Source organism: Xiphophorus hellerii, chromosome 20, assembly GCF_003331165.1.
Source record: "Xiphophorus hellerii strain 12219 chromosome 20, Xiphophorus_hellerii-4.1, whole genome shotgun sequence".
In the NCBI taxonomy this organism is placed as follows: domain Eukaryota; kingdom Metazoa; phylum Chordata; class Actinopteri; order Cyprinodontiformes; family Poeciliidae; genus Xiphophorus; species Xiphophorus hellerii.
This window is the reverse complement of record NC_045691.1, coordinates 5,455,471-5,468,435: the sequence shown is the minus strand read 5'-3', so window position 1 is coordinate 5,468,435 and position 12,965 is coordinate 5,455,471. Positions and strand designations below refer to the sequence as shown.

Below are 12,965 nucleotides of genomic sequence, written 5' to 3'. Positions count from 1 at the left end.
GCCATTTGCTCTCTGGATCAACAAAAGAGCCAACAGCTGCATCCTGGGCTCCTGGATTCTACGGTCCTTTTGGGTAAAGAAAAACATGAGATAAGATTTCACAGATACCTGTGGAATCCGGAGTCTCTCCCGTTATCTCTCCTTACATAAATTCTCAGGAGAAACTTAAATCCAGTAATTTGGTTCAAAGAAAGGTTATCTTCACAAAACCCCATTTAGCATAAATCCTGAGCAATTTTCTAATACTAAACAAAACATTTTCATTCAAACAATTTCCATTTGATTCTGATATAGTCACAGATAGTACAATTTTCGAATACATTCATCATTTACTAGATTAGTAGATCTAAAATTAGATAATACAATCTTCATTAAAAAACATGCTATTAGTACTTAGAAAAATGTCTTAGAAATTAAATGTTAGTGGTTTCAACATTCTATGTTGTATTCAGTTTTACACAATCCCAGATGTTGGTTCTGGAAGACTTTTGATCTTCTGTGAGCCAAACAGACTTCTCTCCTCCAGGCTCAAGTGATAGTGCCTTGCAGGAGATGCTAATTTTATGGCCTCCTGTTCTCTGACAACACAGCAGGAGCCCCATTGAGAGATCCCTTTTGATCTGCATTTGGTTACTGTAGTTTGAATACTTGCCCATCAATAGTTTAGTTTTAAATCCTTAACACAAACCTGTTCAAAATTAAGAAATTTCTTCAAAATAAGAATGTTCAATATACCTTTTACACATGCTGTAAGATTAACTATATTAAGCACTAAAAATAATCATTTTTCCTCAACAGCATTTTAAAAGCTTAGCATATTCGATTTATATTTGGTAATTCGTCAACTCTGAGATTATATGTGTTTTTTCAAAATAAAAAAAGCTTGGACAACTCTCTTTAAATATTCACTGACACATTTACAGTTAATTACAGTGAAATGACCAAAATGAGCATTTGCATATGTGCAAGTTTTGAAATGTGAGTTAAGATGCTTAAAAGTTTTTTATTAAGCAGAGCATAAAGCCACCTCCTCCTGCCATATCATCATTTTGCTATACATTACTATAACATGTTTGTGAAGGATAAGGACAGTAAATCAGTTGCTAAAATTGATTTTTTTAATGTTTGGTATTTTGAAAGATACATCCTAAATCTTATGCCAGAAACAGATTTCAAACAGTGTGTGGATTGCAGCAAGTTCTGTCATTATTTTCACATGTAAGAAAGTATATATGAGTGATTGATTCTGTTATTTTTTTAAAATTCTTATAACAGGTGCTGGTTTACCAGATACTATCCCATGCGCTCTGAGCCCATCCGAGCACAGTACGGGGATAGTACAAAACTTTATCCGTAACACATGTGAAGATCCCTGAGAACATGTTTTTGATTCTTTCTGGAAATTCTCGCTCGAATTGTGAAGAATCCATTGTAGTGTTTCTGGAACTGCAGTCTGTACAAAAAGCAAAATGAAGGAATGAAAGATTAAAAGTCATTACATACGTTCCAGAGACTGTTGTATGTTATACAGACGCAAATTCGCCATTTATATGGTATAAATCCATATCATTTATATATCATTCTTACAATGAATAATGTGAGCAATAGAAAGGATGAAACCTCACCATGATCGGTGTTTAGGACTTGTGGCTTGTAGAGCTGAAGACAGTCTGCCTGTGCCTCAAACTCTTTCAGTTCTGCAGCTGTGACAGTTGGTTTCCTGCCTATTGAAGATGAAATCTGTGTTTAGATATGCTGAGTGTAAAATGAACACAATGTAAATACAGGACATGTAATGACATTTGCTAATTGTTGGATTTGAGCCGCACCACTGGACGGACTGAGAAAATTGGTTTGCTTGAATTTTGTTCACTTGATTTAATTAAAAAGTATATCTCAGTAGCTAGTTAAAGGAAGCAGGCACAGACTGCTGGATAGAGTCAAATTTAGTTGGCATTTGCTTAGTTATGTTAACCTGTTTAAAAATCAATATGATACTTACTTAACATAAGCAGGAGATTGGCAGGAGAGTCGTCATCTTTCAGAATGAGGCAGTCAGCACAGCTAGTGCGAAGAAACAAACCTTTCTCATTGGTTTTGGCATCTGTTAAACACAGAATATGGTCATGTGAAATTCCTTTGGCTAATCCAGGTCAAATTATTGAAAAGTCAAGAAAAAAACATTTTCTCTGTCTTATGCAACATTTACACATACATATACAGTACATACATATAATAGAATACTTCAGCTCATCACACCTACCATTACCATTGGCTAAAGATATCCCATCCATCTCCAAGAAACTCTTTGCCGTGTTATTTGCACATTCCTCACCACTGCAAAACATTTATAAAAAAAAATCATAAGAAACTCCTGGCCAGATGAAAACATCTAGAAAACGAATCTAATTGTCTAAGATTAGATGGAGCAGTCTAATTCCATGTGCTTAATGTCTGCAAACAATGCTTTGTAAACATCTTGAAACAAGACACAAAAATTGATCTTTTTCACCAAACAAACATAGTCACTCTGACCTGACACAGTTTGCTGACATTTAAGTGGGGTCACAACATTTTTTTTGCATTAAATTTTATTATTGTGAATTTATATATCTAACAAACTGAACAAATAAATCCTCAGACTCAAAAACCAAAACTGTTTGCGTTATTCATATTACATCAAGAAATGGTAAATAAGGATGGCAAAAGGCTAGTACTAATGAAATCCAGCAAAAAAAAAAAAAAAGATAATAGCAACATGAATTTTAGAAAGGTCTCCCTGTTATTTTTGCAAACAGGTTTCTGTTCAAATAAATTGTCTAATTTGTGACTTTAAACATGTTGTTTGTTGCCTTTTTAAAATTCAGAACACACGTTTTCATCAAATGCCTGTACGGTACAACTAAAGTGGGAAGTAAGGGTCAGACTGAATAAATTACCTATAAGACATAAGCCAGCTGGAAAATGCTGTTTTTTTTAACTAGTGGAACATATTTTTATGGGATTGAAACAACATGGAATAAAAAAAAAGCCTGTGGAATGGGAGTCTCAAATCCTCACTGGGTCATGGAAGATGGCCTCTTGTATGGAGCCAGGTTCTGTTGGAGGTTTCTATCTGTTAAAGGGTTTTTTTTTCTCTCTGCTGTCGCCACATGCATGATCGGTTTCAGTGGTTGCTGTGAAGTCAACAACACAAGTGATTTTCTGCTGTTGCTGGATGCTGGTCCAGGAGAAGTCAATGCTGAAAGTCTGACTCGATGCAATTTGCTGGATTTCCATAGATAGAAACTTTTTACACTACTTTGAACAGTTAATTGACCTTATTGTACTGTTTGATAAGTAGGATAATTTAGAATATAAGTATGATTTAATAGCTTTTTGGGTTTTTTTCTTGAAAGCGCCTCGACACATTTGTTGTGAATTGGTGTTAAAATAAATAAAACTGGGGATTGTGTCTCCTGGACCTGGGAACACAGATTGTTGTGTTTAGTTTAAGAAGCTGTTTGAATTACTTAAAAAAATCATTGGCTAATCAGGTCAAATAGAAATACAAAGACAAATACTCTGACTGTAGGTTAATTTCATGACTGTTGAAAGTAAATAAGAATATTTACATCTTGACTGTTAAGTTCATGTCGTAGATGTGTGATTTGTTCGTTGAGGTAATATCAAGTTGAAAACTTGGAGACCCTAAGGTATTCAGCACTGTTACTGCCCAACAGTAAGATGAAGCCACAGCTACAAAGTACCATGTCCCTTGAACCTGAAGAAACAAAGAGAGGTCATTTTGTTTGTTTACAGTTTGTCATAAATACACAAATACAGTATTTAAAAGATTTCAGGAAATTTAAATAGCTGCATAAACTGTAAAAAGGTGAAAGACACTTGCATCCTGAAGTTGGTCTACCGGCCGCACCAACACCTCACAGGCCAGCGACGCCGGCTGGGAAACTGAGAAGAGACTCAGCAGAACGACAGCAGCACATGCAGTCTTCATGGTTTTCCTGCTGATTGCTTTCTTGATCCTTCTTATGTTGATTCTGCTGACCAATAGTTTTTCTGCTAGATCTGTCTACCCCTTTCCAGTAACAAACACAGTCAATGTTTACTCAACAAACAACACAGCAGGTAAACACTACTCTGGACACAGTATATTGCCAATTAATATGGCAATAGAAAACAGATATTAGATTTTTTTTCGGTTTTCTTACAGCATCAAAAACAAAATAAAATTAAACTATAATTATTTTTACATATTATACTAAAACAATCAATCAGGTCAATGTTGGAACTTTGTGCTAAACGTTTATTTTCTTTTTTCATTTATTCAGCTGAAGATTTGCTGATTTGGTATCACTTCAACTGTTTTATAAATCAGTTAAAGTGGCTTTTGACTTTTAAATGCCATCTAAAGAGGTTTTAGTCTCTCTTTTATTCTGTAATATTCAACAATATTAATATTTTAAACTGTTGTTTGAAAGAATGTAGATATATGAACAAACCTTTGTATTGTAAAAACCCAGTGACCCAAAGGCTGAGAAAAAAAATGAATAGGTCTAAAATTTGTAGCACTTGAGTTGAAAAACTTCTACATGTTTGTGATTAAATAGTGCTTTTATTCAGTGATAATTTAAAACAAAATCTGATTTGCATGAATTACGTAAAACAAAATTACAGTGATTAGGAAAGAGGTGGGTCTGTGGTCTTTGGACCCCCTTACATAGAGACAAAATGTCTATTTGCCTAATTTTAACCTTGATTTCTGCTGCTGCTCAGACTGTGTTATCAGACATATTGTTGATGTTTCTCCACATAAAGCCTGAAGCTGTTTCTAAGTGTTGTCTTGCATAATTTAGCTGAATGATGTTTTGGTCTCCCAAAAATTATTTACTTTAGAGTTGCTCTGACTGTCTTGTGTTTTGTTGTGTAGTGATATTTTCCAACAGGGGTCGAAGAAATAAACATGTAGGTCATCTTTTTTTTCTTTTACTTTTCAAAGATTTTGACTAAAATAACTTTGAACATTTAATCAAATAATATGCAAGCTGTTTCAGAATTTCCAAAATGTGAAAGTAGATTTTCTGTTGGAAAAGCAGTATGTCTTTGCAGAACATTTTCCACACCAAATCAAATCCAGGTAATATTGACAAAACAGAGTTGCCAGTAATCCTGTGTTTACTTATTTGTTAAACTGGGTCACTGATGCACTGGCACAGTTTCAAAGTTAGGGAAAGAGTCACTCAGAGCTCAGAGTGCAGTAGAGTAAAGTTTTAGTAAACAAAAACTGAACAAAATGTGAAAAGGAACAGCTTGGTTGAGAATGTGTCCATGATGAATGGATGAAGAGAGCTAACAGAAATCTGAACTCAATGCTTCGTGAGAATTTTAGAATACTTCAACTCACAACAAACCTAAAATTAACAGAAACATATTTTTATTGTGAATTCAGTTAATTACTGTGAAATCCATAACATCCATTCATCCATTTTCTTCCGCTTTATCCGGGGTCGGATCGCTGGGGTAGCAGCTTCAGAAGGGAGGCCCAGACTTCCCAGCCACTTTGAAATCATTTTGTTATAATTAGGCCTGTCACGATAGCAAATTTTGCTCAACGATTAATTGTCTCAAAAATTATTGCGATAAACGATAATATTGTTTGAAGACCTTTTTACACTGATTTAATGGAAATGACGTAATAATGCATGCAATTTCCTGCCAAAGATAGATACACTTTATTTTCAAAAGAACACTTGACACTGGAAATGATAAACAAAATAAACAAAGCAACCAAAAACAAAAATAAAATGGATTTTCAGTCTCCATTAACAAAAAACTCACTTGAAAAAAAAACTAAACAACATAAAGCCAAAGTGGAAATAAATACTGCATTCAACCAAAAGAGTGCAGATTATGAAGTCTGTATATTATGTTGCCCTTCAGTAATAATTAGACGTAAATAGAGAAGATGGGCACATCGACTACCTGATGCAATAATTCACACTACATGATTTTTTGCTCCTATTTTTCCCCTTACAACAATCTTAGATCGTTGGTCTTTCTAAGATTGTGTGGTGTGTTACGGTAGATCGTCGTTGCCGCTCCGATCTAAATCAGGGTTTTCCCCGACTGAGATCGTAACGCATCCTGTTGAATGTGACAGGCAGCCAATCAGAAAGCGCTGATTCTCCTCGGTGCTTTCTGAGGGGAAATTACGGAGGGGAATCCCAAACAGTTGACACGAAGTCCAGCGGACATTGGAGATGATATGTGGAAACAACATTAATGTTTATTCAACATGCAAAGAATATAGAAATAACAAGAGGAGGAGTTGGAGCGAAATTGCTACCGCAGTTGATAAACCCGGTAACTTTTCAGCTGTTCTTTGTTAACGTGACGTAAATAGATTATAATGATTTTCATTCAGTCAGGACTTTACGCTGACACTAGCCACATGCATTGCAGGTAGATTGTAGTAAAGCATTGATTAATGCCTGGTTTTAAAATTAGTTCACTGGACTTGTAGCCATTATTTTGTGCCCATTGTTGGACACCACACGGCAGGACCGAACCCGATCGAACCGTTATATCTAGGATTTCTGTCGGGTAACATGTGGTCTGTCAGGTTTTGAAAATGGGCCGACAATCGGCCGACAGCTCGTGTGTGCTGGGCATTACAGTAAGTAAAATGAGGAAGGGAGGAGTCAGTGGAGAGCACTGGAGTTGAGCCTTTTTTCATTCGGTGTCATCAACAGAAAGAGAAAAATGCCGATAATTAAAATGACGTCGATAGTTTTAATTTATTGTAGGATAAATTGATTTATCGTTTATCGCGACAGGCCTAGTTATAATATACATAAGCTACATTTTTAACTATTGCTAGTTCTTTTGATGGATTTACATGCACAACATAAATCAGTTAAGGTTTCAACAACTATTCCATCCTGTGATTCAGGAACAATACTGTTTCAATAACCATCATATTCTAATGATTATGGGGTTTATTGTATTGTTTTTGGTTTATTGCTTCTGCTCCACCATGGAGACTGAGGCCCAGCCTTTGGCTGTCATCTCACCTGTGCATCATTGCATTATCAGCCAGACTGGATTGTGAGACCAATTCAAAGTCTAACTGTCCTTCAAATGTGGCATTACCAAGCAACCATTTGTTTTTTTCTAGCCTTCAGATGTAGAATAGATTAAAAATTACAAGTATTTGCAACAAATCATCTTCAACTAACACTAGCTGTGCATGTTAGTCCCTTTTAACAAGCTACAAGCAGTAGCTGAATTTACATTGACCATAAATTGCAAAATTTGATGTTTCAAAAATAAAATTTCTTAATGGAAACACGGCAAATTCTCATTTTTCAAAGAAAAGTTTTAGCGTTAGGATGAGATGTTTTGATATTGTTAACCAATATCAAAATGAGTTTATTTTGCTAAATTTCAATGGATGTATTTTTTCCTTATCACAGAAGTCACTTGATTAACAACTGAATGTTGCCACACAATAAGTATTTTTTAATGATTTATTGTTTGAACAAACTTATTCATGTGTGCTTTTAATAGCACTTCCAATAGAAACACACATTGCAAAATTGTGTTTTTGTTTTTTTTCCTACATTGGGGGACTATTGATGAAGTTTTGCACACATTTAAAATGGAAACACAGCTAGTGTGTTACTGGGTAGACTAGACACTTTATTTTAAGCAATTGCACATTGTTGATGAGATTACTGAACCATTTCGATTTCTTGTTGTGGCGTATTTCCACAAACACCCTTAAGTGTAGTGGAGGCAGTGGTGGGCCATCAGGACCTGCAAGGCCTTCTCTGCTGGCCTAAAAATATCTGAATCACAGACTGATGTTAATTATATTTTGTCCATGAATACGTATTAAATAATTCCAAATGGTATGTCCGCTTTCTTTCATTGCTAGCCCTGGTTGCGCTGCTTCCTGACGTGTATTTTCATATTTAAGCATTTAGCCAATCACATTTCAGCCGCTATTTGTTGCCAGGGTCAAAGAAATCTGCCTGGGGCCTTCACAATCAGTTCTGCGAGCCCTGTAGCATAAAATAAATCTCGATCAAACTGTTGCTTCAACCAATCAGATTTTGAGTTGGCGACACCAAGGCCCTCTAGCAGGCGTACGGAAACGTCAGCGTATTCACACGCTCTGATTGGATAGTCAAAGAGTGTACTAGCCAGAGCTAGCAAACTGCATCTGGTGCACAAGCAAAGATATTGTTGTGTTGATTTAATAGCTGTTTTGTCAACCCACAATGGGTGAAGGAGGAGAAGAAATGGATTTGGTTGGAGATTTACTGTCAAAGACATTTTCAAGACGGACTTTTCAAGAAAAGCTGGACATTGTTAAGCAACGTCGGGCAACTCCGAAGCTAGCAAGCCTGTCACAACCAGGAAAAGGATTTGTCCGCCACTTTCAGTCTACTAACTAAAACTTATGCCAGAAATAGGACAGGGCGGGCTCGACTTTCAGCATTAGCTTCGATGACGATAGAAAAGGACTTCTTCATGGAACTGAAACGCACGGATAATCTGCACAACAGAGTAATTGAAATCTTCTTGAGGAAAGAAAGGAGGATGGATTTTGCGTACAAATAATCAGGATTTTTGGTGAGTAAAATGTTGCTATATTCCTAAATAATATTGCAATTTTATCAGGTTATTTTTTATGTTTTTTTTATGTGTGTCGCAGCTGTAGAAGTTTTATAGAGATAAAATAGTTATTGAGGGTTGGATTGATTCAGACGGAGCACTACTGAAGGCCTAGGTGTGAAATGCACGGCCCGCCACTGAGTGGAGGTTGATAATATTTCAATGTACATAAGTCAGAGGAAAAGAGGAAGTCTGAATAGCAGCAAATGCATTTCACAACTTGTTTCTATTTGCAGTTCGCAGCTTGTGGTTTTACCCTTACCAGCACATGCGTTTTAGCAGTCATTTGACAGTTCATCCTTAACAAGAAATTGTTCTCAAACAAGATTGATCGGGTTAAAATGAATTGATTTGTGTTCACAGTTCCATTCATCCATTGCTTATATTGCCTATATCCAGTTGTTATTGAGCAAGAACATTTAACAGGTTGCCAGTCTGTTACGGAGCAACACAGAGACACACAAAACAATAGAATAGAATAGAATAGAAGTACTTTATTCATCCCAGCAGGGAAATTACTTCGCAGTTACAGCATAGAGACAAAACAAGACAAGACACAATAACAACGTCCGGGTGTTTAGTCTGGAGTTTGGCCGTGTCAGAGCTTATGAAACAAATGAAAACTGATGAAAACAAACAACCATGCATACACTCACACTTGCAGGCAGGTAATCTAGTGTCTAAATTACTAACTTTATTAGATTACCTCATGTCTTGAACTAACACTAACTATGAATGTTAGTGTGTAACATGCATAGTTACACACATGCATAACGGTGTGTGCATGTGTATGCACACATAGTTATGCATGTAAGCATAACTATGTGTGCATAACAATGCATGCATTCTAAGATGCATATTCTAACATGTTAGTTTATGCACTAACATGTTATCCACCAACATGTTAGATCCACCAACAAGAGAACCCAGAAATAACCCCTGCATGTAAGAACACATGCCACACTTGTTCACCTAAATTATATTTAACTATAGCTGAATTTATTATATTCATTGTTCCATCTGTGCATAATTTGCTTGGCAAAAAAGAATTCTCCTTCTCAGGTTTTTGGTTACAATTGGGGAATTTAAAAGTTTGATAAAGGGATTTGAAACTATGTGTATATTTATCAGTGGAAGCCCTTCTTTCATGCATATGGTGTTGATTTTCGTTTTAGTGAATCGTACTGTTATTGTTTTCATGTTATTGTTGTTGATGTGTTTAACAGGTGTCTTCCTAATGAGACCATGAGTCTCAAGAGATTTTCCTGTATAAATAAATTATGAATAATAGAAAATATTATAATTTAATTATAATATAATTATTACTTATAATTACTTATAATTACATATATTATATATAATAGAGTCATGTAGACCTTTATCAAGGATGTGGTAAAAGTGCCTCTTTCCTCTAATCTCTTTCAGTTTCTGTAAAGCAGGGCAGTAACCAATGCTATTTCTGAATGGTCTAAATATACTACTGCAGTTTTGAATCATGGACCTCAAAGCTTAAAAACGGCCTGAACAACATCATGAATTCACTCATTTTTACCCTGAGAGTTATTGCTGACAGTCAGCACCATGAACACTGGAGAAGTCATTTATACCGTGTTGGAAGTCCTCATCACCGTCTGCTGCTGTCTGGGAAACATGTTGGTTGTTTTTGCTTTGTGGAAAACTAAAAGCATCCAACAACCCACCTTCTGCCTTATTGTGTCTCTGGCTGTGGCTGACTTTCTGGTGGGATTTGTTGCCATACCAATGGCTGTGCTGGTGGATGGAGTTCTGGAGACTTCTTTCCACACATGCCTCTTCATCAGCTGTGTACTCATCCTCCTGACATTAGTTTCAATCTTGTGTCTGATGGCTATTGCTATTGATCGTTTCCTGCGGGTTTATATCCCTCTGAGGTAAGGATTATCTTACTTTTAATTGTGCAGATTTAGACTTATTGGAGTTCTTTTATTTTATAAACTACTTACAACATGTTTTTGAAATTTCAAGCAAAAATCTGCAGAAAATGAGAAATGGTCAAAATGACAAAAAAGATGCAGTGCTTTCAGACCTCAAATAAGGCAAAGAAAACAAATTCATATTCATTTAGAAACAACAATACTGATGTTTTAACTCAGAAAGATCTCAGAAATCAACATTTGGTTGAAAAACCTTGAGGTTTTCATTGGGGTTCAGTGCAGCAGTCTCTTAACATTTTCCAGAGCTTTGTAAATATAAAAACCAGGATTATGTTAAACATTTGTATATAATTTTAACCATAGTCATTTAAGAGACATCACAAGAAAGAAAGTTAAATGGATTAAAGTCTTAATGTTGTTTCACCAGTTCACTAAAGAAAAAAAACTTTGGATAAGTCATATATCAGTATAAGTTTAATTTCCTTGACTTTGCGTAAAATTCTGACTGGCACTTTATATCTTTCTTTACAGATACAAACGGACTGTAACCTGGAAACATTCCTATTCTGTGGCAGCTGTATGCTGGCTTGTTGCAATACCACTGAGTTTTACTCCAATGTTTGGATGGCATAAAGACCCTCCTGATTCTGTTAATTCTACAGTTGTTTGCCGGTTCATAGGAGTGATTCCCATGTCCTACTTGGTTTACTTTAGTTTTTTTCTCTGCAACCTGACGCCTCTGTTAGTGATGATTGTTTTGTACAGCTATATATTCTGTTTCATTCATGGAAGACTGAAAGAAAAACCAGGTAACGGTGCTCAAAATCAGTCACACACATACCTGCGGAAAGAAAAACAGCTTGCATCGTCTCTGTCTCTGGTCTTGACTCTTTTTGTAGTCTGCTGGCTCCCTATTCACATTATGAACATCGTCGTTTACTTTCATGGACCAGATACTGTACCATACATAGCTTTCTATGTTGGCATTCTGCTTTCACATGCTAATTCAGCTGTCAACCCTGTAGTGTATGCATTTAAAATAAAAAAGATCAAGACAGCTTATGTGAAGATTTGGAGACAGTTTGTTCTGCGTTCAGCAGAAAATCAAGGCCCTCCGTCGAGCCAGACAACAGAAAACGCCAGCAGTAACATGAGAAGTGGTGAAAACGACACAACGCTGTTCTAACTTTTTCAGTCTTGCTTTGTGATGCATGTCACTGAAATATGGATTTTATGTCAAGACTTGAAAGAGCTGTATAGGTTGCATAGAATCGTTGTTTAATAATGAACTGCAGCTTTTGTTGTTGCTTTATGTTTTAATTTTCTTCATTTTTGTGCATTGGGTGATCTTTGCTAAGTTGTGTAAATAGCTTGGTGGTTTTTCTCGTAGTTGTGACTATTTCCAATTTATTTGAAACAGGACAAGGAAACAATGTCAGATTTAAATAGTCATTGCTATTTTTTAGAGCAAGGCTGATAAATCAACCTATGATGGTATTAATTTCTTCCTAATTGTCATGTTTTCATAAAATGTTTGTTTTTCAAAAGGAACTACTGTTTGTTTGTCTTTCTTTCTGACAGTGTATTTGCATCAACAGTATGGAAATGATGTTGGGATTTGTTTTTTGTAGAAAGGGGTGATCGACTTTCACTGATACTTTCACTGATGCATTTATACAGTGAGTGGAGAGACAGCAGGATTTGTAACACATGCTGGACTTTTCTGAAAAGCAATATACAATTTATAATCTTCAGAAGATAGAAGGATCTAATGTGACTCTGAGTTGTGTGTTATAATACATGCAGGAATTTTGCATAATGATATACTCGTTAATTTAGCTGCAAACATGACTTTTTTGTAAGTTTAAAGAGACAATTATAAATGACTTAAATGCAGATGGAAAATCAAACTTTGTGAATAAAAGCAACAATCTTTAAACAAGACAAATAACATGTTCATATGCAACCGGTACCACACATCAGAGGTCTTGTATTTAGCTGTCATGAGTTTTAAAGAGGACAACATGATGCTTAGCCTTTTTGGAGGAAGTGAGAATATATTGGCAAATCACCCACACAACACGACCACCAATGGAAAAAATTGGCAAGATTGATTCCAGATAGCACTACAGACACAGAGTATTTAAAGGTGTAAGAGGAGGAGTCAAAGTTAACCACTTGTTTTGCATTCTGTAGTTATCATTTATCAAGCGAACACACAATTAACAGTACCTGTACAAAATACTGGAACTATTGACTGTTCCAGAATATTGAATGTTCATTGATTTTAAACATTCAATGTTCAAAATCAATGCAACAAGTGTGTATGGAAGTCTAAACCTCAGGTTCTGCCACAAGCAGGGGTCCAGA

The 12,965-nt window shown here is 35.8% G+C and overlaps 2 protein-coding genes across 2 annotated transcripts; one reads left to right on the top strand and one right to left on the bottom strand.

The window, feature by feature from the left end:
- Positions 1-1,096: 1,096 nt before the first annotated feature.
- LOC116709862 (uncharacterized) lies at positions 1,097-4,025 on the bottom strand. Its single transcript, XM_032548529.1, has 6 exons — positions 3,890-4,025; positions 3,615-3,763; positions 2,264-2,337; positions 2,003-2,104; positions 1,626-1,724; positions 1,097-1,453 (listed from the first exon to the last, which is right to left on the bottom strand). The coding sequence occupies exons 1-6, from the start codon at positions 3,995-3,997 to the stop codon at positions 1,284-1,286; spliced, it is 702 nt and encodes a 233-aa protein (XP_032404420.1). The 5' UTR covers positions 3,998-4,025; the 3' UTR covers positions 1,097-1,283.
- Positions 4,026-9,995: 5,970 nt separating this feature from the next.
- On the top strand, positions 9,996-11,870 carry adora3a.2 (adenosine A3 receptor a.2). Its single transcript, XM_032548828.1, has 2 exons — positions 9,996-10,592; positions 11,127-11,870. Exons 1-2 carry the CDS (start codon positions 10,264-10,266, stop codon positions 11,779-11,781), a joined length of 984 nt encoding a protein of 327 aa, XP_032404719.1. The 5' UTR covers positions 9,996-10,263; the 3' UTR covers positions 11,782-11,870.
- Positions 11,871-12,965: the final 1,095 nt, after the last annotated feature.